This window comes from Nothoprocta perdicaria, unplaced genomic scaffold (genome assembly GCF_003342845.1).
Source record: "Nothoprocta perdicaria isolate Ctin4 unplaced genomic scaffold, notPer1 scaffold_288, whole genome shotgun sequence".
NCBI lineage: Eukaryota > Metazoa > Chordata > Aves > Tinamiformes > Tinamidae > Nothoprocta > Nothoprocta perdicaria.
The window spans coordinates 526,889-554,225 of NW_020455519.1; the positions used below are offsets into that span (position 1 = coordinate 526,889).

Genomic DNA, 27,337 nt, shown 5'->3' on the forward strand with positions numbered 1-27,337 from the left:
TTTTTTTTTGTTTTCTGCCTTCGCCTTTCTGAAAACAGCCCCCGTGGCTCCTTTTCAGTGGATGTCGGGTAATCACGAGGATTAAAGAGCAGCTGTTGCAATCCGGGGGCTTTCAGAAAGGTTTCGGTTCGTGCAGCTGAGGGTCTCGCTCTGATATTTTGAGAGCCCTGTGCTGTGCCCGAGCACCGTCGCCCTCCATCTCCATCCTGGCCATTGCCACCAGCACAACACGCAGCCAACAAAACCAGCAAAATGATAACAGCAATTTTACATCCAGAAATTGTGCATCAACTCCCCAAAATGGAGAAATTGGCGCTGTGGTCCTATCTGCTGGCTGCTTCCCAGGCTGGGCTGCTGTGGGGCTCGGTGTGCTGGTCCTGGCCACTTTGGAGGTCATCTGGCCTGATGAGATGGAGTTGCAGACGTTCTGATTCTTTCCTCCTACCTGAGCCATCCGCTAACCCAACCCAAGGGTGTTCCTAGCAGAGCACTTTACAGCACTCAGCTTTTCATGAGGTTCAGAGCAAATTAGGTCGTTATTAGTTTGCTGCGGTTTGGAAAGTACCCTGCAGTGGCTTGAGGCTCTGCTGAACAACGCAAGACACCGTTTGCAAGCCAAGGACCTGCTCCTCGCCGAGAAGAACCCTTTTTGGCCGAAGGTGCAGACCAAATGCTCGCAAATGCCTGGTTGCAAAGAGCCAGGAGGACCTCAAGAGAACATCATGGCCAACCTCGTCSCTTGTCCTGTCCAAGACGCTGTGCAATCCCATGCTTTCTGGAACGCCTTCTTTGGAAATAGCCTGTCAAAACTTGAAAATTATGGAAAACTCCATATGAGTGGAGTAGATAGATACTCCATCCAGAATGGATAGAATGGTCTATCTTCATCTCTCCAGTCTGTCTCCTCTAACATGTTCTTCTATGCCAGAAGTCACTTTGCGATGTAGATGAATAGCACTGAGCTCTCTGTTAACCGCCTCTTCAATAAACAAAATACACCACATTATTTTTTTTTTCAGTCCCTTGCCCTAAAGCATATTAATTGTGTTTCTCAAAACGGTTGGGCCAACAACCTGGCAAAATATCCTAACCAGGCAGGTGACCAGAGTCCTTCACAACCTCCACCACTGTATGGAGATGCAAAACACACACCTTTAATATGTGACTTATAGGCAGATTGCAAGGAGTTCATGGCTATTCCCTGCTGTTTATTTCTGTTTTTYTTTTCCTGCATATTTGGTCTTTCTCCTTCTGAAACCAGAGAAGACAAACTCGCCAATGGGTTGCATTGTTGCGCTGGTGGCCTGAGCCCAGCGCTGCCGTTTGCCTTCGGGTGGACGGGAACCCCCAGATGGAAGAAAGGCAGGAAATAGCAGAGCTGAAATAAAACCAGGCTCAACCTTCAGCCTATAATTAGAGCTCGAGCCAGCAGGGACCGCCTGGAGAAGTGTGGCACGACTCTTTGGGTYTGTGGTCAAATGGATTAGCTGTGAACTCTGCCCAATCTGTGGAGGGACCGACCTTGCTGACTTGGGAAAAAGGGGCCTTGGGGAAAGTTCTGCTGTTCTCAAAGGAGGAAGGACTTTGACAAGCATGGATAATCCATAAGTGATAATTATTATTGCTGCAAAACGGTACCAGGCTGCCGAAGCACCACAGCYCTGCAGTTCTATTTTCTCCTGGGCTGGATCTGCAGCTCTTTTTGGTGTTCACCTTCCTTAATCCTTGTCCCCAATTCCTTTACTCTCATCTCTCACCATCCAACTCCTTCAACAAGGAACTTCTACCCAGCAGCTGAGGGAGATGTGCAAGCTGGTTCATGCAATGGTCCCCAGCACGGGACAAAAATCCCATCAGTCATCTGGAGCCGGATGATGTCTCCAAGAGTTGAGAGACCATCTAACACTATGAGAGAGAAAGGAGCAGGAAATAATTGGCATTTGGGGGCAAGGACAGTCCATCACTCACAGAGACGTACGGGTACAGTACAAAACCATTTATTAAAAAGCATTTAATAAAAAATAATTCAGCTGGGTGGTTAATGCTCAACGCTGGCATCGCTGAGAGTGCCAGCAGGAACAAACGCTTAGAGGAATATAAATCTGGRAGACTGCGGTGTCCGAAGATTAATGTGTGGGGCCTGATCCATGCAAACGCTCAGCTGCAGCGTTTGGATGGAGGCAGGCGCAGGATATAGCGTGTAGGAGGACTCTCCAGGCAGGACACAAGTAGCACAGCCCACCTAGAAGCAGTCCTATCTCCGCTGCTCCGAGCATCCCTCCTTCACAGTTCAAGTCCTCCTGGCTTTTCCTCCTGGGCACATGGAGCGCCGTTCACATCTTCTGTTCACACTTTGGATTCTGGGTTCTTTGTGGGSTTTCCTGCCAGTTTCTCCTTTTCTGGGGTTGTCTTTGTCTCTGCTACGCTCCCAGCTTCTCTCTCCTGCCGCCTGAGAATGATGTACACAGTCACGAAGCATAGGAGAGCTCCCACTTCGAAGAAAAACTGGAGTCCAAGATACCTGTAGGGTGGAAGCACAAGAAGTCATGGGCAGTTCCTGGGTGCACAGTAGTTGCCCAGGTCTCTGGGCACCCACCAAACCCCAAATGTGAGGACGAGCTCCATGGGTCTCATCCAACACAATCCAAGAGCTGTAGATCCAACACAAACCAAGGCTGTAGAAGAGAAGCAGAAGGAACTGGAATGGCTCTTGGGATGGGCTTCTCCCTGGTGTTATTGGATCCCATCCCATGGAAAAAGGCCATGTACTGGGGTTCAGCACGTGGGAGATGGCAAGATGCCCCCATAACACCTTCCCACCGCCCATCCCATCATTCCCACCATAGCAGCATGAGCCCCCAGTGATAGGGGCTCACAAAGGCCCTACCTGTGTCTGAAGAGATCGTTGTCGTAGTATCTGCAGGCGGCGTTCTTGTCGCACTTCTTCTCCCAAAGGATGCAGGTGGTGTCGATGGCACTGCCGAACAGGACCGGGCTGGGCATCCACGCTAAAACACAGGGGAAGAGAGGCCGTGTCATGGGAGCAGCTCTGCAGGAACAGATCCCATCTGGGATAATTTCCAAGATGTGCTAAGCAGACCTGGGTGCTTAAACAGGTTTAATGTGCACTTCGGGGGACACTGGTGAGAAGCTCCTCATTTCTCGCTAATTTTGGATGCGAGACCATGGCTCAAGCCAGGAATGATGCCCTTTTCCTTCCTGAACCATGGAGGCACATTCCTTCCTATGGCTGCTGTGGCACATTTGAGTGACATTGGGATTAAAATGAATTTCTTCCATATGAAAAATACCTGGTGGGGTCATGGGTCCTGATTTGCAGCCTCCAACATGCCAAAGGCAAACCCAACCACAAGCTGTCCTCCAGAAAAGCCAGGGAGATTTTAATGATATCTATGATTTTGTCTACACTATTAAAGAAAATCAGCTTAGAATTACACTGCTCAAGACCAGACTGGGGTGGATTTGGCTGAAGAGAAAGCTGGAACCAACTGGTGAGACAAGGAAGGTTGGACTAGATGATTCTTGAACAGGAAGGTTGGACTAGATGATCTCTAGAGGTCYCTTCCAACCTTAACCATTCTGTGATTCTTTGACAAGAGGAATCAGTGAGGAGCATCCTGGTCCCTGACCCACTCCTGGGACCTCCAGTGATGTCTCCTGCCTCCTCAAAACCTATCTGAGTTCTTCTGCAGGCCCAGGGCTCCACAGGGATCAACCCCATGCCAACCACCAGCAGCAGCTGCTGCAATCCTCAGCCCGGCGTCCCAATATATCTTAACTTACCTAAAACTCTCAGCAGCATGAACTGCATCCCAACCGCGAACGACTTGTCCTCAGGCTGGACGCTCCTGAAAATAACAAATTYCAAAGAAAACAAAATTCAGAAAAAGCAAAATTCAAGAAAAAACAAAAACAAAAAAAATCAAGATGAAAACAAAATTCAAAAATTCAGCGTGTCCTTTTTGCCCTTAAGGAAGGACAGAGGCTTCCCTCTCTGGTACCACGCTAGCTCTTTGGGGACCTCAGCCACAAAGCCACCCCTTTGCCCAAACACCAAGGACCTGAGACCTTTCCCATTGACGTCAGCAAAAGCGACGATGTCTCATTCATTAGATGATGTCTCATTCATTAGACGCTTGCCACAGTCTTTTTTTGGCCTTAAAATCTGACCAAACTCTGCAGGAGACAGGGAGGAGCTCAGCTAAGTGTTGTTTTCTTTTTAATTTAAAGAATCCCTACGAGCAAACCACAAGCAAATGCCAATAGAGCCCCTGGCTCTGCAAAGCACAAGCAATACAAAGCATGCTTGTGAATGAAAAAGTGATTTGCCATCAGGAAGTGGGTTTTTTTGGGTGATTCAGTGTAAGAGGGTGTATTTTTGCTGGCCCTCCAGTTTTCTGAAATAYTTCAGACTGTGCTTTCTGCCAAGGTCACACAAAATTTTCTAAAGGTAATGAAATTCCTATGTGGGGATCACAGTGGTACCAAGATGATGAACATTTTGAGGTCCTTTCCTACCTCGGAATAGAGATGTCCAATAGGACAGGGCAGCAGAGTACCCCCAGACTCAAAACACCCCAGAGAGCTCCGCTTTCATTGCTGCTGTATGTATGCTTAAATCCTCCCATGGCATAAACAGTCATTTAATAATGCARAGGATCAAGGCAAAACCAGGTTGGACCACCTCTCTTCCCCCAGAAACATCTGTTTTGGGGGCTCTGATGGAGCAAATGAGCTTGGAGATACTATTTATGGACTGGTAGGCATCCCCCTTGTAGATCTGGGGTGCAAGGAGGCAGAAGGGAGTCTTAATCCTGAGCAATGGGCTCTGAGCTTGTTGCAACTCCAGACTAGTCTCTTGGATCAGCTTCCCAGCTTGGCCAAGTCCTGGGCAGAACCTTGGCACCCGTTCTGCTCGTTGGCCCGCAGATGCTTAATCCCATTTAATGCCCTCCTTGGAGACTGGGTTTTTTAGGAAAAAACCGAGGCTCTGCTCAAGTGAGACCTCTCAGGAGGAAGGCAGGCAATTAGGCTTCCCTGCTCCACGTGGAGCTGCATGACAAAGTGCCAAAACGCTGCCACGCTAAATTAACACRGAGTTAATAGCGTGTCTCGTTACTGGAGTGTCCGCTGTGGGTGGGCCAGAGGAATCGAGAGGCTGCTGGGTCTGAAAGGGGATTTTTGGGCTACGTACATAAATGGGGGCAAAAATGAGGGGGTTCTGCAAGCCCCACAGGAGGGTGGCTGTGTGTTGGTTGCATGGGGGGACAACCACCTTGCTCCTTGCTTGAACCTGCTGGTAAAGGCCACGTGCCACCAAGAGCAATGCTGGTGGCCATGCAGTGTCTAAAATCTCTATTTGCCCTGCAGGGCATTGATGTCTTCTTAGTGGCAGCAGCTAACGAGCTGTTAGAGGAGCCCTTATTGCTTAAGCCTGGCAGGAACTCTGCTAATACGGGGTCTGCAAGAGCGAGTTCTGCTCAGATGCTCTGCATTTCCACCCCGTCTTGGGCATCTGCTCCAATGCAAAGAGAGGAAGGAGACACAGTGAGAAGGAGAGAGAGATGGAGGCAGCTCCAGCTGAAGCCTCGTCTAGAAGATGGACATGTCCTGTTGGATGCAACAACCTCACCTGACCACTGCACATTCCTCCCCGATTTCAATGGCACTTCCCCAAACTCAGCCTCTCAATGTCATTTTTGGGGTCTACTTAAAGGAGCGTCCTCTCCGCTCCGCTCACCTCAGGATGAGCATGAAGGACGGCGTGTGGGACGTGCTCGCCAGGATGCCCGCCAGGCAGGACAGCACCACGAAGGGGAGCAGCAGGTGGGAGCAGCCGGTGCCGCAGGCCCCGGGTTTGGCAGAACCTGCAAACCCGTTTTCGGAGATGCAGCTGCAGCGGGTGTAGTTCTGGAAAGAGAAAACTCAGAGGCTGCTCATGATCATCACGGCAACGGAGGTACCACATAGAGTTGCCAGCTTTGGACAGGAGAGGAGCATTTAGGGTTTGCTTGTAAATAATCAGCAGTGATTAGCATGAGATATTTCAGAAAAGAAAATACCAAAAAAAAAAAAAAAAATCCATGCGAAAAATGTGTGAGCTGGTGGGGAACTGGGCTACTGTGGTACCTTAACTGAGCTCTCTAGGCTTTCAGGAGCACCCAGATGCACCCTTGCCTTGTCCATGCRACCCCAGCAGTGCTTCCTATGTCTCCCGTGCTTTGTCTTGGCTTTTCTGCCCTCTGTTTCACACTCGTTGTGTGTTAAGGATGCTTATGCATAGGTTTATTTTAACGTCATCGTTTGTCAGCTAGATGCCTCGGCGTCTCGCATAAATCTGGATTCTTGGCATGTCTCCTTCTACGCTGGAAAAATTCACCTGCGGCACTTGAAATATTCAACCCTGAGGTGAGCTTGACAGCTCATGGAATCAYTATGATTGGAAAAGACCTTGCCACATGATTTGGCAGGAATCTTTGGGGGAGCAGGTTGAGCTCCACTATCTGTTCCTAGATTCTGTCTCCTCCAGCRTGGACCACTGGGAACATCATTACCCAGGCTGGTAACCAAACCTAGGAGTGGACCAGCCAGCTCATCCATGGCCAGGGAGAACCTTGCATCTGGGAAGGGTTTAAAGCATCTCATGGGAGCATGGCTTGTCTCATGGACAAGCCTGAAGATCCCTGGCAGGACAAGGTGAGAAATGGGTTATGGCTTGGGCCACAACATCCATCTCCTGCTCTCACATAGCCAGAACTCAGTGGGATATTGAGTCAGGAAATACTTCACAGGGGTGGAAATGCCAAAGTTAACCTTGGAGAGAAGGTCAGAACTAGCTGGCACCGCGTTAGAAAAGAAAGGATGCCCTAGGCAAGGGTTACGATTTTCCTTTTTCTCAAAATTCTCTTTTTTTTTTAACAAGAAATCTCAGTGTCTGGAACAGAGCTTTAAATAAAGAGAGCAGTCTCAGATACCCTGGAGAGGAACAGGCTCACAACAGGGTGACAATTCACCAAAAAGAGGTCCCAGAAGCTGGATCAACCCAGAGTCTCCCAAGGGCTTGTTCCTACCTCCCCACGTAAGGAACCATAAGGAACCTCTCCACAAAAAGAGCAAGGGGTAGATTTGCAATGAGAGGGGACACGTTGCCTCCTTCCAGCCCTAAGAAAGAGGATTTAACATTTTAAGTTAAGGCTGGGATTTATCTCTCCCGGCCATCGGAGAGGCCCTCAAGCAAACTCATTGCCTGGGGTCCTTCTGCAATCATTGAGAGAGAAGTGGGTCTCCAGAGACCCCTCTGTCCTTTCTGCAGATAAGTGGCTACGATAATTGAGATTAATTTGGGCCAAAGTGGTTAACAAAAACGCAATTAGATAAATCAACACTTGCTTGATCTGCGCAATCATCCCCAACAGCCTCCCATAGAGATGCAGAGTTGTGACATTTAGATTTGCACAAAGACCAAGGCCAAGCGGGGAAAAAGGGCCTGGGTTAGAGCCAGGAGACAGCGTTCAGCCTGTTTCACCCTCCAGATCCAAAGGATTGCAGACCCAGGAGCAATCCACAGGCTGCAAAAYCCTATTGAGATCTGTCCCGCTGCGATGCTGGCGGTGGTCCCATTGCACCCGACCGAGCATCCGGGCAGCTGCACCGGGGTGCTGACGCAGCACCAGGCTGCTCCCTGTGCCGGGCAAAGCACGGGGCCCAAATCGCATGGCCAGGAGGAGAAAATAACCCAGCAGAGCCCCGAAAACAGCGGTGTGGTTTCCGGGCAGGAGCGGGCTGGCGTGCAGCCAGCCTCCTGTTTTTCTGCTACGCTAGACATCCCTGACAGTAATCCTTGGTAATTGCTCTCTCAAAAGAGAAAGTGGCTTGTGTCTACATTGCTTTATTTATTTTTCTATTCTATTTTTTATTATTTGTTTATTTTTTCCTTATTCCTCCACATCTGGGACTTCTCAGCAGCCCAAGTTTTGGGGTGCGGTGCTGTCTGCAAACAAGGAGAGTCCAGGGCATGAGGGTCTTGCTTCTGTTTTGGGCATCATGCTAAGCCCAAATAAATGGCAAAACACTGAAAATTGTTGGCATTAAACCAAATTCAACCAAAACTCTTGTGCAAAATTTGCCAAGTCCCGAGCTTGGGCCCTGGGGCAGGGATTTGGGAGGTGTCAGGGAAAGCAAGGAGCAAATCATGCATCCAAGAGCTTGCTCACGACAGTGCTAAAACTGAAATGGCACAAAACAACCCGGAAAGGGCTTTTCCCTGGAAAGGGTTTCAGTGAAGACGAGTACAAAAATTGCAGGTTTTGGGGGAATGGGATAAAATTCAGCTGCCAAGAGTGAGATAACTGCTGTGTTGAATAGTGAAATGCAGCACACCCTTATCCGGGTTAATTAGCAGCAGGGCAGAGGTTCTGTGTTATGCATGTGTTTGCTCTGGCTGAGCGATGGGCAGGGTTTAAATCTTTATCTTCAGGAAAAAAAAAAAAAGAAGGGAAAAAAAAAGCAATTGTGGCCCATCAAGAGGGCACTGAAGCTGCTCTATAGGAGCAGAGAGCAAAGCCCAGCTTAATTGTGCCTGCAGCACCCCTGGGGGTTGCACCCCTGGGGGATGCAATGGGCTCCATGAGCTGCAGGTTGCATAGGGATGGGCTTTCTTATAGAGAGATAAATCCCTTTGGTTGCAACTCTTGCACCACTTAAACTGGGTCAAAGCCCAACAAGAGTCAAAAGAACGAGTCGGTGAATGGCCTAAGACTGATCGCTGGCTTTACTAGGTATTAATTGCAGAGCACTATAAAGGGAGGCTTTATTTTATGTAGCTGCCATCATCAGGTAATGATTACACAAAGGGGTCGGATCTGGGAATGGGGGATGCCAAAGGSCTGGCATTGACTTTGCCTAAGCTAAAAGTCTCCTCTCGCACACGAGGCTGGCGCAAGGCTGCAGACAGGCAGCTTTGGGAATAAGCTCTGGCAGAGAACATAATTGTTATTAAAATGAAGTGTTGTTAATTAACCAAACGCTGCTAAGAGGAACAGCGCCGAGCCAGTTCCACACTACAATTACGCCCTGCGCCAAGAGCAGAGAGGAAAACGACTTACCCTAAATGAACCAGTAATATTTTTCAGCGAGGTGTTTGGCTTGGCAGAAATGCCCTTTTTATTTATTTGTAGAGCTGTATTCCCTGGAGATTCAACAGGCAACTGGCACTACGAAAACTCAGCTCTGCTGGGATTATGGTGGACATGAGCAGGAAGAACCAGGGGAAAAGGAGTAAAGGACATCTAGATAAACCTGGCCAGGCCTCTGCTAATCAGAGGGAAAGTCAGGAGTGGAGCCCGTTTCTCTAGTYCACATCAAGGGTCTTTTCTTCTGAATTGCATGCAGACACTTGGCTGGATCAGTCTTGCTTATGGACATGCAAATCACAACCAGGCCATGGCATTTTGTCCTGCATATCTGAAGGTCTATGGGTGGGATTGAAGCCATGCAAGCTGGGATAGGAACTCTGTTAGATGTCAGCACTGTGTGAACGGGGACAACAGTCCATCTGGGCATGGCTTTCCCAGTGCATACAGAATTGCTGACTGAGTTCCCCAAAGTGGGATTTACCTCCTTTCCTTTCATCTTTATGCATGACCTATAGATGCTTGATGTATTTGGTGGCAGGCAGTGGAACTAAAACAAGTCACATACCCATTTCTCCTCCTGTAGCTATCAGTTGTGTCTTTTCTGCTGTCGTTTCACACAACCTGTCTGTATTAGAGCCTGGTTTCCATCAGATCCTATTCATGGAGCAGTTCATAGCAGGAACCTGCCTATATTAGAGCATGGTTTCCATCAGTTCCTGCTCATGGAGCAGTTCATAGCAGGAGCCTGGTGTAAGTGGGCATGCCTTGAGGACCAAAGGGATCCATAGAGACTGGTCTGGGTCTCACTAGGTGCTACAACAGGTCCTGCCTTCCATTACTGCACATCCTCCTACGCCACCATAGCCAAGAAAGGAGACCTTCCAGGTCCCAGTTTAAGGATGATGGGAATGAAGATGCCAGAGAGCCTAAGAGACAGGCTTGAGCACTGCAATGGTCATCCCTCTTTTGCCAACCCAAGCCATGGCACTAGCGCAGCGGGGAATGACTCACCAGAACCGTGTTTTGAAGCGCATCAATATTTACGACCTCGCAGCCAGCGTAACACGGCGAGATGTACTCGATGGAATCAGAGCCGCAGATGGGGTTGTAGGCTCTCTCGGGGCACTTGCAGTGAAGGTTACACTCCAGAGCATGGTGTTCAGACTCAGAGCTGTGCCAGGAAGAGATAAGAGAATATATTAGTACCTATGAGCATTGCTGATACACATATTCCGTGATTCTGTGATATCTTATGCAGAAAACAGGAGTAGACTCTGGCAGAGAAACGCTCTGTTGCTTGACACAACCATCCACWTACGTAACCTCTAAGGGACCCACAGAAGTTCTGTTATAAACTTTCACAGCCCCTGCTCTGCAGGGAGAAGCAGACTGGTCATAAGGGGTTGAGGGAGTCACACTTGCTTCGTGTTGAGCCAAATGGTTGAGGTTGGAAGGGACCTCTAGAGATCATCTAGTCTAACCCCCTGCTCCAGCAGGGACACCCAGACCATGTGGCACTGGGTGGCATCCAGGTGGGTTTTGAAGACCTTCAGAGAGGGAGACTCCACAGCTTCCCTGGGCAGCCTGTGCCAGCTCTGTCACCCTCAAAGTATCCCCACCTTGCAGGTAATCACCCAGAGTTGGCTTCTTGCCAAAGTATTAGTCTCTGACTAACATTCTGCATTTTCCAAGATGAAATTTTCATCTTGTGTTTTTTGTGCCAAAATGGCTTTCACCTTGGGTTTCATGGTCAACGAAGTTGAGTCAGCAGGAGTGAGTTAGAGTGAGCAAGAACGCAGCAGAATCACCATTGATCTCCCCCTACATGTTCATTTCCAGCCTTATTCTATCACCCTAAACTGTTTCTCATAAGGGAATAACCTCATTTCTAGGTATTCCGCTTAACTTTCAAACTCCCATCTTGACTCTGAGGAGTCCAACTGGAGGTAGCAAAGGTGAGATGCAGATGCATGCTGGTCACCTCACATCGCTTGAGTTCTTGGTACCTGCCACTGTAGGTGATGCCAGCGACCTTCTGCGTTGGGCAGCCRAGGAAGAGCAGGGGAAAAGCCAGGACCACACAGAGGAACATGCCGAGGATGCACAAGGCACCACACTGTCTCAGGGACATCTGGAAGCGCTTCATGATGGCACCACCCACCACAATCCCAACCATCGCTCCGGGGATGTTCACAGCACCTGGGGGAAGACAACAAGAGTAAGAGAGCTGACGTACCAAAAGAATGGTGATCTTCCTACTACCTTCCTTCAGCAGCCTCTGAGTGAACATCAGGGTGAACATCAGGGTGAACATCACGATGAACATCTCTGAGCTCGTTTACCCAAAAAGTAGCTCTCTTCATCCTGGCACCACTAGCTCTCAAAGTGACTTGCAAAGGAAGCACCTTTTTGGAGATGGAAGAAGTCAAGAATAGAGAGATACAAGTGCTTTGTTTAGCCTAGTAGCTCAGGACTAAGAGTTATAGCTTGGACCTAGATCTTGATCTTTATCCTCTAAGCTCTGAGCAAGAAAGAGAGAACAACCATWGGTCCATTTGCAATAAAAACCCAATTAGGAGGATCTGTTGTGGGTTTCCTAGGATGCGGCACCAATGATCTGAAAGATACCCAATTTGCAGAATAACACTAAGATCAAAAATAGTAATTTTGCAAGATCTCACTGCAAGCAGGCTCCCATCTGGRTAGATGAATGGGAGATCTACGCACCAAATCACCCAAACATCAGATCCCATGGAAAAGAGAGAGTTAACTGTTCAAAATACAGTCTTTCAGGGAATATGGCAGAAAATAGCAAGTAAACCTGGAGAGGATGCTTTATTTCTGCATCGTGAAACAGTTGATGAAATAATGTGTCCAAAAACAAAACAAAAAGAAAAGAAAAATTCATGGTTTCTGACTATATTKCGCCTGCTCAAGAGCTTTACCAGCTTGTTCTCTTCTTCCAATCTGTTCCTTGTCATCTGATTTGTTGAAGAATTTAGAAATTCCTTCCCCTGAAGAAYGCACATTATTTGTTTAAAATCATTGCAAATTCTTCTGCATCTATTGCCTAGACCTCTGAACTCTTCAACCCGCCTGACTTACCATAAGAGCACAGCTTTATTCTTTGTGTTTTTATTATCATGATAGATTTGCACAGTGCAATCCTAGCCCRGAGAGGACGTTATAGGGTAGTACAGCAACAGAAGTCTAATCTCRCAAGAACATATACTGCTTAAAGCTTCATCCTGTCCTTTGTAACGATATCAACAGCTAGCAATTAGCCTAACTGTTATGAGCAATTAATTAAACGGAGCAAGGCTTTTGAAGGGTTTACAAAAAGTCTAATGGGTCTTCCTTGTCTTGATGCAAAATACATGCATGCAATTTTCCAGTTTTGCATTTTGTTTACTACCTGCTTCTTACAATACAGAATCACAGATTTGTTCAGCTTGGAAGGGACCTCTGGCCATAATCTTGTCCCACTTCCAAGACCCTTAACCCAGTGCTCAGCATGACTAATTCCTATAAAAAAAAGGTGCATTTATTTATTTTTTTTACCTCTGTCACACAATGAGATCAAGTTCTCTCCTTGATTATAGCAAACAGCTTTGTCTGGCAAGGTTTTATTCCAGCAAGGTCAGATTGTAATGTAAAGGAAGGAAGGAAATTAGTACCTGGGAAACCACTCAGGCTTAGATCTGGTTCAACATATACCTCCAAGGAATGGAAGGAAACTGGCAGCTCCAGAGGAAATTGAGTTTCTTACGAGTCTCCGGATTATTTTCCAAGAAGTGCCCAAAAGTTGGCAAGTCCCAAGCAGGACAGCAGCACTTACCGATGATCATGTTGGCAAAAGATGCCGTGAGGGAGAACTGTCTCTCCAGGAACTTCCCCATGAACGTCGCTAAACCGGCCACCATGGCGGAGAGGTTGACCTGAGCCAAGACCACCAGCAGGTAGACGGGGTGCCGGAGGTTCCTCAGCAAGACCACAGGAAAATCTGGAAGGAAAAGAAAAAGAAAAATCACAGAAGGGGTGAAACGAAATTTATTGCTCCACGGAAGGTGAAAAAGCTTCGCGTTTCACTGGAATTTTTCTGCAGAACCTTGCTATCCCTTCCTGGTGAGTTCTTAGGAACATTCGCTGCCCCCGCAGACCAGAAAATCTGCTCAGGCATTAAAAGGAGGAACAGGAATAAACATAAAACAGATTTCAGCTAGAATGAGGAACTTGAAGTGTCTTGTTATAGATGCCCAGGCTCTCCTATCAATAACTGGAGAAAGAAGGTGAAGAAGTGGGCAGCTCGTCCCATCAGTGCCAGGAATTGGCCCTAGGGTGCTGAATTCACCGTGCAAGTCAGGTGTTGAAAAAGATGAAGCAACAAAAAGGGTTTGAGAAGCATCTCCAGCCTCAAAGAAAGCAGGAGCAGAGAAAAACTCCCCTCCGGACATGTCCCAACCCTCAAAGATAGTTTTTCAGCCTCTGTAGATTCGATTCATCTCATCCTCTCGACAGTGCAGACCGTACTGGAATGATGGAGAGCAGCATGGAAAACACGCCAGCATCCTGCATTATCCACGGGCAAAGCCTGAGGGCTGCACCCTGTTTTTAGGATCGTGTTAAATATGTGAATTCGCCCTGCAGGGACAGGTATTTGCCTTGTTGGGATGGAGCAGAGTCTGGCACCACGTCTTGGATGCAGTTTCTTGTGTATATTATACTAACCAGCACTGACAGCGTGCAAAAACTCCTACAAACACCTACCCCCCAAATAAAAGCAGCTTCTCATCCCCTCACCCTGATGCTTTCTGCAAGACTTCCATTAAAATGCACACGAGGAGTAGCTGGGAAGCAATTAAAGAAAGTTAATTCGCTGGTTTGCTGCAGTTGCAATCTCAGCGTGCTTTTTATTTCCATCRCACTGATGCGTCTTTTGATTAGGGGAGAGAAGCACATGGGAAAAATGCCCCAGCAGCTGGGAAAGGGCATCTGCAGCCCGCTCAGCAAACCTACAACGTGGGAATCGGGACACCTGCCACTGAATCCCACCAGCTGCAATGATGCTCTTTCCTTGCTCCAGCTGCAATGATGCCSTTTCCTTGCTCAAGGCAAATTTCTCTCCCTGCAAAGCCTGAAGCCACTTTCTGCTTGTGCTTTTTCTCCCTTAAATCGTTGTCTTCCTCCTTGTTCTTCATCCAGTCCTGCAGGCTGCAAGTAAAGGGTAAAACTAAGGGTGACTTTTGGACAAACAGCYGATGAGTTTCCCAGATGAAAGCGCCATGAGCCAATATGCTGGAGCAGAGATAAGGAATTAGCAGGGGGGATTAATGTAAGGATTGGCCATAAATTAACAGTGCTGATTCTCAGCGTTTTCCAAAACATTGGGACAATCTTTATATCTGCATYGGCGCAGGCACGTTGAGGGAACGCACCCAGGACAGCTTGTCTGGAAGTCACCTCGAGCTGGGCATTTTATTTAGTGGGCCACAAAGTTACCTCAAGAGCAAAAGTCCCTCTGCAATGGTGAGAAGTTGCCTTGAACCTTCTTTTCTCAGTAGCTTTCTCTTAGGGAYAATGGAGCAAACAGCTCCATACACGGATGCTGGGAGATGCTGCATCAAACTTAGGGCACTAAAAAGGTCCAYGAATGCAAGACATGAAGTTGAAGGAAGTCAACACATGGGCATGGCAGCAAGTGGGGAGGACAGCAGTTACCAAACAAGAAAATGGGCTGCGATGACGAGTTTGCAGTAGAAAACAGGCCACCTGCCCCAGCAACCTCATCTAGATGAGWCCAAGGTCTCCCCAAGGGCAGGCGATTTAGCTCTCAGGGATCTGCAGAGCTGCTGCTTTCTGAAGGATACTCCTGCCTCGCTTTTATCCTAGATGAATGAGAAATGGGAAATCTCAATGTGCTTGCCCAAAGATCTCCCAGGAGTTAATTCTAGATTTTACATAAGGCAGTGGAAATCTTTCACAAGGAGAGGTTGGTTTTCCCTAGATATTACTGGGCTTTTTAAATCAAACTATTCCACTCTCTCCCACCCCAAATCAGGGCTCTGAAGCTATGACAGAAAGCAACAGGAGAGATTGTTCTTTGCAATCACCATCTCACTAGATACCCAGCCCTCCTGATAGCACCAGCCCAACTTCCTTCCCTGAACTAAAAGCAATTTGGGACAAAAATCTTAAAAATCTTAAAAAAACATATCTAAAATACCCTTGAAAGCATGTTTAGGCACCATAGAAAAGTCACAAGCCCAATATTTTAATTGCCTTGACGATTTGCCTTTAATGCCTTAATTCCCAGTACGTGCAGTCAAAGCCAAGCATCCTCCCAGGTGTTTTCAGCAGCCACCTGGAAATCAGCAATGGAAATGAGTGAGAAATAGCTAAATCCTGCTTTCTCTATTGCTATGAGCAGCTCCAGGAATAAATATGGGGAGCAGCCCAATGTCATCTGAGGGAGAGCCAGGATCCTTCCCCTGTTTCTCTCCCAGGGTTGAATGATTCTGGTGCCTGGAGCCTGCTCCTGTCTCAGGTTGTTGACCTCGTTGTTTGTCAGTGTCCCCAGAGCTTTGCTTGGATATTTACTGTGTACACAGCTCCATCCTGTTGTTGCTAGTAGCTATGAATGGAAAAACCTCTTCTTGTCCTTGAGGAACGCTTCCCACAGCCTCCCAAATCCCTCCCTGTGCTCGTTGCACCTGGTCCCAGAAATATCCCAAGCTCCCTGCCAGCTTTGGGAGACACCAGGACAATGGAGMAGCTCAGGGAATACGACTCCCAACCATCCTGGTTAGTTCCCAGTAGAAATTCCTTGAAGTCGGCTTTTCCTCTCAGTCACCTCCGTGCACAGCGAAGCAGCAGAACAAGCGACACGCTGCRTTCCCTCCTCCATAATCACCTTTTCTCTTGCATCATTTGCCCTGGAATATCATTTGCGCTGAAATACGTGACTAAGCAGAGTTTCAGGGCATCCCTTTCTCCTCCAGGTCATCTCAGTAATTTAAGGCTCACTTCAGCCTTAAAAAATGAACCTCGAAAAGTGTTCCTCCCTGTTCCTCTGCTCACAGAAGAACCTCAAGTACTTTGCTGAATCACAGCCCATGCAGCATCTTTCTCGGCACCTGGAGTTTCCCCTTGGCTCTGTCCAGGTCCAGAGAGGCAACTGCCTTTTCACTAGACATCAGCTCCGGAAGGAAAGCATTCCAGGCTCTCCGCCTTCCTTCCAAGTGGGCTATTCCTCATTTTTCTTTGAATTTCCATCCATCTTACAGCCGTGCAACCCTGGAGGTCCCATGTGAAAGCATGAGGCCAGTTTTCAAAGGCAAAACATCATCCTTCCCATCCCAGTGGTGACACCAAGACAGGAGGTCAACCCAGGTACATGGCTTTCCTTGAGAAGGACCGGCGAGCAGGTGAGGTCCCGACCACTTCTGCTCATTTTCCATTGCCATTTCCAGCCCTTTGCCAGAAAACCAGCGTATTTTTCATGAGACAGAGAAGAGCCACAGGTGAAACCATGACCTAATGAAACCGATTGCTCCTTCTCCTGCAAGAGATCWGGGAATGGGAAGTGCTACGGTTGGTTTCTTCTGGTGGTCTAGCACCATCTATCTCCTAATGCTCCTGTGTGTTTACAGAGCAGCTCCTCCATGCATAGAAATACTGTGTTTCTTTGTGAGTTTTGTTTTAAATCAACTCAAAGTATAAAATTCAAGGTGATTCGRCTTGGAAAATCTCCAGATGCTGTTTTCATAAAGCATTGCATAGGGAAACACAGGAAAAACAGAGCTGGGAATATTGGGAGAAAGAAAAAAGGGATATCACAAACCTGGGGAAAAATATCTCTCAAGGGACCCCCTCGATGAGCTGGGACTGAAGTCTTTTGATTTAACCCATGTTATCTCTGCTTGCACCCTTGCACAGGAGCTACTGCCCTGCTTTCAGCTTCAGGGAGGGTTTTGTTGGGAAAGAAGGGCAAAATAACTGCGTTTTCCAGGTGTCTCAAGGGGGAATTGCTGGGCTGGCACAAGTTACAGACACTGGAGTGTTGCAGGGTTTTAGGGCACAAATACTCCAAATTGGGGAACTTCTTAGCACAGCTCAGCAGACCTTGAGTTCAAACTCACCAGCAGAGACAAGGATCTGCCTTCACCCAGGAACAGGTAGCTCCTTTCTGAGTCATTTTTTCCAAAGCAAAGAGCACATCCCATCTGGAAATCCCATCCAACCACTGCACCCATTCCCAGGCAACAGAAAACCTGCAGCTTAACACGGGTTAACATCAGAAGATCGTTTTTCTTAAGTCACTGCCAAAGCACTGAGTATTTCCTTGAAAATAACCCTTAGCAGCTGTCTCAGTGGATTAAAGCCCAGCTGATTCCCTTCATCCCAAGACGATTTCCTGAGGCTGACGGTTCCTAAACAAGCCAACTGAAGTGGATCGAGTTCACCCTGCTCCAAGTGAACCCAGTTGCTCAGATGGTGGCCGTGAGAAGCATCAGCTGCGTGCAGCAGGATGGAGCATGGCCAGGTCTGCTCCCCAAACCAGCACGTTGGTGCAAGCATAGGCATCTCCTCCCAGCTCYGGGGCAGCAAGTGGGGCTGTGCATGGACTTACATTTGATGAACTGGGTCAGAGACATGTTCTGCATGCGCTCGGACCTCGAGCGGAGCTGGCTGAGGGCGTCCTCGCTCTCCTTGCTGTGCTTCTGCCTGCTTGACACCTGGGGACACACAAGAGAGGCTGTCACGCCACGGTCCCCCCCAAGCCTGGGAGAGGGTCCCTTGGGTCCCTGTGAGCAGGGGGATGCAGACAGGGAAAATCCAGGATAAATATGCTGAGACCTCGGGGCAGAATCCACCCAATGGGTGCTAAATACACCCCAGTTTGGGGCATGGGGTGCTTGTTACCCCTCAGCTGGGGTGCATTGAGCATCACTCTGTAACGTCCTGGCCCCTCTCACCAGCAGCCCCTATGTGTGCTCGACATCTTAGCTGTGTCTTTTCTCCCACCTAATAACATAGCAGGGATGGGACCTCCTGTGTCTGGTCCTGCTGCTGGACAGGATCAGGTCTTGCAACTCTGCCTTCCTTCCTCCTCCTCCTCCTGAGATCTTGGGAACTGGGGGTCACATGGCTCTGTCTGGCTCTAATTACTCCTCTAATTGGACTGCAGTTGGTGCTAACAGCTCTTTAATGACTCATCCAGGAGTGTGCAAGACCTGGATGTGGATGCTTGCAGTGAGTTACATCTTGTGTGCAATTTGGGCCAAAGAGCTGAGAACGGTGATGAGAGACAGAGGATGGAGAAAGGGAAAGATTGGGATGCCCAGGATCATCCCTGCTTCCATCAGGAGCTGGATGCATCTCGGGCAAGAGTCCAACTGGTTTAGCACCCCATCCCTGCATGAGCAAGAAGGAGGATGAGGGAGGAAGAGTTTCTTGGAAGTGCATCCGTTTCCTACCCTATGAGCTTCCAAGGGAATCACTCGATACAGCGTCCTAATCAGATTAGATTTGCTACTGCACATCCATAATAGCAGCAAGTGTCCAGATGAGAATGCTTTTTTTTTTATTATTATTCATGGGAAACCGCAACAATTTCTCGGCTGGTTGCTCAGAGCCAGCAAAGCCATTTCTGATGCGTTACCCTCAGCGCAGCCACGGCACATTTGCAGCCGCTCACACAAAGCTAATGTGAGCGGGACAAATGAATCCATTCGGGGGGAATTAGATTTTCTTAAGTCACAGAAGGAACTCTACAGCTCATTGGCTAAATTCCTTTCTTTTCCTTTGAAAATGAGACTCCTTGAGTCAGAGAGAGTCATTGGAGAGGTCAACGTGGCCCACACCGTGATCATCGTATTCCATTTTCGAAGAGGGAAGGCAAGGCAAAAGTGAAATTAGTGAAACTCCCTTTGTGGCTTTGATTGGCTGAATTTGGAGATTAGCACATTTTTCAACAGCAAAATTAGATCCAGCTTCCTTTCACTTTTCAATTAGGGCTAAAGAAGTCTCAGAGAAGCAGAATTTGCTTGTATTTATTTTCCAAAAATACATTCAAGCTCTTCCTGCCCGTGGTTTCCTCAGCTTACAGTAGTTTTTATTTCCGAGAGCTAAGGGCATGCTGGGCTCTGCCTGCACATTGAGGGGAAATAAAGCAAAATCCGTGGCCTTTCAATAATCCCCAGTCCTGAATGCCATTGTGAGCTGCAATCCATCATCCGAGTGGGGGATTTGGCAACCTGGAGGCTGTCGGTGCAATGCTCCGCTCTGGCCTTTTGGCTCTTCCCTGCTGTCTAGCACTGCGTCTTGCCAAGCAAAACCAAACAGGCAATAAATAACAGGGAAAGCGTCTTGCAAAACTTTCCCGCGCTTGGATTTTGCGGAATTGTGCCTTGCAACATAGCTGGGAAAACAGTGGGACTTGCTTTGGCAGAAAGAGGAAAAAAAAATCTCACTTATACTGCACAGCTTTGCACCTSGGAGAAGGACAACCAGAGCCTGCGGCAGCCTGGGTTTATTCCAATGAATAAAAATAAAAAAAAATAAAAAAAGAAAGGGAAAGATGAATGATCATGCTTTAAGAGGTTTTCCTTGCTTAATTTGGGGCTTCTGCAGCATTTCCCTCCGGCTGAGCACAAGCTGGCCCTGTGCACCGGCTCAGAATTAAGCTCAGGGATACTATTTTCAACGCGAGACCTCCCAGCTCCGAACCCTCCACCACGTCGGAATTCCTTCGGCTCCCGACGAGGTCGCGCTCCGACGCGGACCCTATTTCCCACCGAGCTGAATCAGCCGCTGCAGCACCTTGTTTGCAGCGAATGCAGGGACTGTTCTTGGCCACCGTTCGTGCCAAGCTGCCCTGGGAAAACCCAAGCAGAGAGACCAACCCTTTCCAGTAACACTTGCACTTGCAATTTGCCCCCAAATTTGCTATTTTTAACCCTCAAAATTGTTTTAACCCCCCAAATTGCTATTTTCACCACCCTCAAATTTTTTTAGCCCCCCAAATTGCTATTTTTCCACTTGTCGGGGCTGCAGGAGCTGCTCCCACCACACCAGACCCCTGGGACCCCCGTTGGCGACCCAGATCCTGCAGAAGATCCCAAATACCAGCGGCACAGGGTGGTATCAAGGCAGAGCTGGAAGCTCCAGGTTACTCCATATCTGCAGCTGCCCTCCTGTTTCCATCCAGCAGGTGCTTTTTCAATCTGTTTTTCAGTTTTTTTCTCCCAATTTTTCCAGGTTGTTGTCACATGATTGGAGACATCACCTTGGATGGATGGGTTTTGTGCTGGCAGCTCAGCCTAGTGACTTCCTAACCCTCTGTGCTGCTGCACTGGTCTCTGCTGAGCCGGGGGCTGTAGGTCCCTCTTTAAACTCCAATTTAACCCAAAACCTAGGSGGGGCAGATGATAGCGGACACATCTCCCACGGGGCTGGAGCAGCATTCCCAGCAATTCCTTCCCGCTCGGCCACCACGGAGCTACCACTTTGCTCTTGCCCTGGGCAAGATCAAAGGGTTGGATGGGTTGGATCATATTTCCCATTCTGCCACAAAATGCCCTCAGAAAATCCCCATCTTTCCCGTGAGCTGCCAGCAAAGGATTTCGTTTAGTGGCTTTTCCCACCCTGAGGAAGGAGGGCTCTGCTCCATCCATCCCAGCAGGATGCTGAGAGCTTCAGGTGCTGCACGGGGCAGGGGCTGCAGGGCTCGATGGCTTGTGAAAATAAATGCAAAATAAATGCAAAATTAATGCTCTGCATTTGCTGAGCTCGGCRGGGCTTGCACTTGGGGTGGATTGTGCTGTCCTTGGCTGTGACACCACGTTCCCCTCCGTGGCTTTGCCGTGACACGGTGAGGAAGTGTCTTAAGAGTAAAGCATTAATTATACTCATGTTTCCTTTCCATCCTGTTTCTTTTCTTCACTTCTCTAAGCCCAAGCAGAAGAGCCACATTTTTGAGGTGAAAAAGGCCACAAAAGGAGCATCGCCCTGTTTATCTCCCCCAGTGTGCACCCACCGGCTTCCCAGGTGTTTTCTGTTTAGGGAAAGAGGTGCCGGGCAAAAAGGAGTGGAAAAACAGTGGGATTTACGGCACTCTAAAGTCACACTGGGACCAAATCCTTGCACTTTCAGGTTTATAATCTCACTGCACGCTTTCAACACTAACCCTTAACTCCCTCCTCGCCCTAACTGAGCCTTTTAATAAAAGACGTGGAAGATCCTTCTCGTTTCACTTTGTTTTATTATCACAGCGGATACTACTTGCGAGCGAAGATGAACGGATAAGCAAGAAGTGCAACCAATTCTGGAGGAAAAAGGAACTGGAGAGGATGGAGATAAATGGCAAGAGGGGTCGCCTTGTATTAGTGGTTGGCAGAGGCGCATAGATCACAGCAGCCAGCTCTCCCTGCTCAGTAACGCTGCTGTTTAAATAAATAAATTAAGGGAATGCAGGGGATCTAATAGATTTTAGGCTTGGGCAAAGGGGAACAAGCAGCACCACCTGCAAAAGCATCAACGTTAAATTGGAGAATGGGAGAAATAAGAGTCAACACAAATATACGTACATGGAGGRGGAATGTAGGGAGGAAGGGGCCAAGCTCTTGTGGGTGGTGGCCAGKGGCAGGMCAAGGGGCAGTGGGTGCAGGTTGGAGGCCGGGCAGCTCCATGTGGCCGTGGGGAAGAACTTGTTTGGTGGGAGGGTGCCCGAGCCCTGGTTGAGGCTGCCCAGGGAGGCTGCGGAGGCTCCTGCTCTGGAGACCTTCCCAACGCGCCRGGATGGAGCGGGTGCCCCGTGCTCTGGGTGTCCCTGCTGGAGCAGTGGGGWTGGACTGGATGATCTCTAGAAGTCCCTTCCAACCTCATCCATTCTGTGATTCTGTGGAATATTGAAGACGGTGCTCACAGAAGAACCCATTGCACAGACATCAAGGACCAGATCTGGACCAGAGCAAGGAGGACCATATTGGGAAAACTGGAATCTGAGCAAGCCGGGTGAGGGGAGAGAAGACATCTCTGACAGCAGAAGACACAACCAGCTGCCTTGCTAGTCTCCCTAATGTGAAATGAAGGCTACCAGGAGATGCTGTTGCTTTCTACAACAACTCTAATGTGATAATGAGCAGGGAAGGATTTAACCAAGATTAGAAACACCATGAGAAGAACATCAAACTAAYGATGGGAAATATAAACCTCAAAGCTTGATGATACAAGGTGGGCATCAACACTCATGACAGAAGGATAGGTGGAAGAAGGTTGCACCGATGGGAGCCTGGCAAGGACTGGGGCTTGCAGACCTGCTCCCCATAAAAGCCATCCGAGCTTTCTCATGAAGTGGCTGCTTGCAAACAGTGTGTGCTGGCATCACAGGAGTGGCTTTGTCCCCGCTAGGAGGAAGTGTCACTCAGTTGCCTTTTAGGGTTTCTACGGGGCTTTGAAGCATCACGAAATGAAACCAGAACCGAGAGGTGACTGCAAGGGCAAGACAGGTCTTGCACGAGACCTGGTCCACAGGGATAATGTTCATGCTATCATTTAAGGCAATCGCTGAATTTTTGCTATTCAGCAGCTGGGAAATGCTCCAATGCTGTACTTCCCCATCCAGATCAAGACATGGCTTCACCATAGACAAGGCAAAAGGTTTACACTCCCGAGAGGTTGCATTGAACTGGAATTATTAGGAGAACCTGGTCCTGATTTTAAACAGCTTGTCAAATAAAAGTCTTTTCCCTTCATTCCCCACCTGAGCTCATGACAACTTTATAGCTTTGTTGCAGCTCTCCCTCAAATCGGATTTTCCTAGGCATTTCAGGGCTCAAAATTGACTGACAAGTTGGAGCAGCTACAAAGCAACAAAAATGTTCAGGATCTGGTATGACTGATTTACAAAAAGAAAGAAGAATGAAAGAGCAAACTCTGATTATCATTAACATTGTTAACACTAAATGCACGAGTCATTCCAGGAACTTCCAATAAAAATGATATAAAACAAAGATTACGCTGAAATGTGGTTGTAGAATAACACAGATCTGCCTTGGCTGGTTGGAAGAGTCAAATAAGTCTAACAAAAGACAGAGAGATGTGTAACTCTACAATGTTTGTTGAATGATGTACACTGAGAATGATGCTCCTAGGTCTGGATAAACCACCAAGGACTGAAACGACTTACATAGGCTGAGCCAGGAGAAAAGAAGAAGGAGGAAAATGAGAAAAAAACAACGAAATGGTGCTTTTGGCAGTAAGAAAAAACGAGTCACGCTCTGGCCCCTGTTCCTTCAATGGCATTTGGTAGACTCTGCGATGGGGAAAGACATCCGCAGTGTTGTGGGGATGCTTTATTCCCAGGAAGTCTCTTGAGCTGCTGAGACATCCGTAGTCCCAAGGGTTTGAAAATTGTGTTAGGACTGACTGGTTGGGAATGCGTGAAATTCCTTTTTGGCCTCTGAGATATAAAGGCTGCGAAATGAAGCCCTCGGTTGGTGCTGTGGAAACATCAGCACTTCTTCTGTGGACGCGGAATTCTTGCACTTTTTCCATGGGTTATTATGGTTGTGGTGCCTCAATGCGGTGGTTATGGGTCAAGATACTGTGCAGGGCTTTGTAACTTGGGAGAAAAGACCTGGATCCAGCTATTCCCAAGGTCAGGTAGCCAATACAACGGCAGCAGCAGAAGATGAGCTTGAGATGGGCGCTTGGTGATCACACCCTGAGACCCTCCAGAAGGGAAAGCAAATGAATTGAAAGCTCTGCTCTGGCTTGGGGTCAACTGGTCTCCAAAGACTTTGTCCACATGGTTCCCCTCCAACATCAGGAATGGCCTGGCTAATGCTCCTCTGCAGAACTGTTGCTCCAAGAAGATGATGCAGTAATTTGGTGACCTCAGAAATGAGGCTACCTGCAGTTCAGTGGAGAGGAAAGGCGAACTACCCTTCATGACAGGGTGAAATACCCCATCATCATGAGGTGAAACACCCTTCACGATGGAAAAAACATCAGGTTTACACCCTTAGCTCAGCACTGATTTACTACAAGGGCAAGCAACCCAAAAAGGCATTTTTATTTTCTTTCTCACAACGCCTACAGAAAAGGACCTGCTCTAATCCAGGTTTCCTACGGAGCTTTGAATATCCAGTTGAAGCCAATGGGGAGATGCTACAATGAGGAGAAATTCAAGTAAAATCTGATCTGCAAACAATAAATGAGTGCTCAGCTGTCTGAAACATTTCTTAAAAATATCAGCTGGTAGAAGGGAAAGAAATCCTCCTGTTTCTTTCTTAAATCAGTACCCACCAATTGWCCTTTACATGCCACAGAGCTCTGTTTTAGCTAAATGTGCATTATTTCCTCTCAGAAGCTGATAATGAAATTAATATTCTCAGTAGTTCTGAGCAAGATTTTTTATCCTAAGATGCAGTGTCTTACACACTGAGCAGATTCTGCTAATAGGGAACATTCATAATTATTGTAAGGAGTTTGGAAACCTAGCAGTGAATATAGGATATCATTGTAGCCCCCAAAAGCATATAGCAGGTTATGTTTTCCAGAACAAGGCAGCCCCAAAATCACAGCCAAACTCATCCATAAGGGAATTCAGTCACTGGTAGAAGAAATGAAGAACTATTCCACCCCAGAGTGTACACACAACTTGTTTAGACAAGAAAATTTTGATGCTTTCTCAAAAATTTATGAGAGACAACTACACAGGCCGGAATGTGGCCAAGATATCAAGACGATTGCAGCTTCACCCACTGAACAGGTCCCCAAAGCTTTGATAACAGGGAGCGTTCAGACCTGTGGCATCACAGGATCACAGGATCACAGAATGTTCGAGGTTGGAAGGGACCTCTAGAGATCATCTAGTCCAACCTTCCTGCTCAAGCAGGGACACCCAGAGCACAGGGCACAGGGTGGCATTCAGGTGGGCTTTGAAGACCTTCAGAGAAGGAGACTCCACAACCTCCCTGGGCAGCCTGTGCCAGGGCTCTGTCACCCTCACAGTGAAGAAGTTCCTCCTCACCTGGAGATGGAACTGCCTGTGTTGCAGCTTACACTCATTTCCCCTTGTCCTGGCACTGGCCACCAATGAGAAGAGCTTGGCCCCTTCCTCCCTACATTCTCCCTTCCTGAACTTGTACATGTTAATCATATCCCCTCTCAGCCTTCTCTTCTCCAGAGAAAACAGGCCCAACTCACTCASTCTCTCCTCATACAAGAGATGTTCCAGTCCCTTAATCATCTTAGTTGCTCTCCACTGGACCCTCTCTAGGAGCTCCACGTCCCTCTTATACTGGGAAGCCCAGAACTGCTCACAGTACTCCAGGTGAGGCCTCACGGCATCACATCTGCTCTGAAAGAACAGCTTGTTTTGAAGAAGCCAAGACACGCTTCTTTGCCAGAGACCAGGACGTGCCACCAGCCAAGCGCGTGGGGAGCTCGCAGACCGTTTTGCACGTTGGCACAAGCTCTAATGCGTTTGGGAGGGTTTTGGAGATGCCAGTCCCACCTGCAGATGCCAATGAGAGATAGACGTTGGCTTCCTCCAAGCAAGCAGCAGTCAGATGCTTGTTTGGCTGTCAGTGAGAGCTTTTAGCTGTGAAAGGCTTTTCTCTGCCAGGTAGCTCCGAGGGCTTTGCAGAGCTGGGAGAAGGATTGTGTTGGCCCTTTGACAGATAGGGAACCCTTCAGGGAGATGACAGGCCTCTGAATTACAACCTAAGGGACGTCAAGTTTGGCTGGGAGAAAAGGGCTTGGAAGTTCTCCAGTGTGCCCTTGGCCAGCAAAGAGGTCACAGGCAAGTCACTGGGCAAAGCTGGATGCTGGTGCAGCAGCTAAGCCTCAAGCCTTGCAGAAAATGGGCTGAGCTACAGCCCACTTAGGGCTTAGGTGGGTGAGCTACAAGAGGGTAGGACTTCAGTCCACATGGGACTTGCCTACATCTCTCTTCCTATGAACAGGGCATTGAGTGATGCAAGCAGGGCTATCAACACACAGAGCTGCTTTGGAGTGCCACCAAGGTAATAGTATATGATGGATGATATTTCCTATACCATATATAATAATACATTGTAATTATTGTAAATATATTATATGACTYATTAAACTGCTTACACTACTCTGGGTTTCACTGTCCAAACCGAGCTCTGCTTAGCATACAAGACCTGAGAAGAAAGGAAGGACTCTCTGAAACTGGAGAAGAGATTGAGCCAGAGAACACATCGCATTTGAGGGTGTACATATATAAATTACACAGCCTGAAACCACTACCACAGTTGTCTCCCAAGGATGCAGAAGGTGGTGAGGAACAAGAGCCTATTTATGCACAATGCAATAAAAATCACTTGTGTTTTATGCTTTAATTCCATGCTAAGGAGGCTCTGCAAAGCCCTGTGAAGTGTTAGGGTTTGGACTAAGCTCAGCAACCCCAGGAGATGTTTGCATCTATGTTTTAACTCACGGGAGCAATCTGTAGCACGTCTCACCTTYACCCATCCTACCTCTTTTGGCATTTCCCGTGGGAAGAAGAAGTAGGGCACCGCAGACACGGCCACGAGACTGGCTGCAACCAGGTAACCCAGCCACCAGGCGCCAACCCAGCGCGGGTCTTTGTTCGTGAGCTGGATTTCCTCTGCAGGGCAAAGAGATAAAATAGCATTTCAACAAGGGTCACCAGAGGGATCCTACTGCAGCTTTGCTGCCCTCTCATGCACCTAGCAAGGGGAAAGAGTTGGTTGGTCCTGGCAAGCTGGAGACGTTAGTGTTCCCAATCTGTAGACCATCAGTCTCAGATCCAAGACCAATCATTGGATTGGTCTTGGATCAGACCAGTCAGATCCAAGACCAAGTCTAAGACCAATCAGACCAACCAGAGCATCTGCAATTTGCTTTTGCATTTGGCTTGTTCTGTGGTGCTAAATTCCATCTGATTTTTCACTAATGGGACAGGGACATCCTTGTGCTGTAAAAGCAAAGGAAAGGAAAAAATCCTCCTTGTATCCTTGTAAAATTCCTCCTTGTAAAAGCAAAGGAGGAAAAAATCACCTCATTTTCACAGAAGGGGTATCCACACTGTGAAAAAGCTCAGAAATGCTCACTCAGCGGGTATGAAGTCAAGCTCTCTGTCAACACACAAGGAAAAATCCTTTCCAAAGATAAAACTGTAGATA

General features: G+C 48.0%; 1 protein-coding gene across 1 annotated transcript in view; it reads right to left on the bottom strand.

The window, feature by feature from the left end:
- Window positions 1-1,998: 1,998 nt before the first annotated feature.
- SLCO2B1 (solute carrier organic anion transporter family member 2B1) overlaps window positions 1,999-27,337 on the bottom strand; it is a 47,096-nt gene continuing 21,757 nt past the window's right edge. Inside the window, exons 7-15 of the mRNA XM_026041553.1 lie at window positions 26,669-26,799; window positions 17,785-17,890; window positions 12,994-13,158; window positions 11,162-11,354; window positions 10,167-10,326; window positions 5,762-5,931; window positions 3,805-3,869; window positions 2,888-3,008; window positions 1,999-2,521 (exon numbers count right to left, since the gene is read on the bottom strand). Coding sequence (XP_025897338.1) covers window positions 2,347-2,521; window positions 2,888-3,008; window positions 3,805-3,869; window positions 5,762-5,931; window positions 10,167-10,326; window positions 11,162-11,354; window positions 12,994-13,158; window positions 17,785-17,890; window positions 26,669-26,799 — 1,286 coding nt within the window. The 3' untranslated portion in view covers window positions 1,999-2,346. The remainder of the gene's footprint in view (window positions 2,522-2,887; window positions 3,009-3,804; window positions 3,870-5,761; window positions 5,932-10,166; window positions 10,327-11,161; window positions 11,355-12,993; window positions 13,159-17,784; window positions 17,891-26,668; window positions 26,800-27,337) is intronic.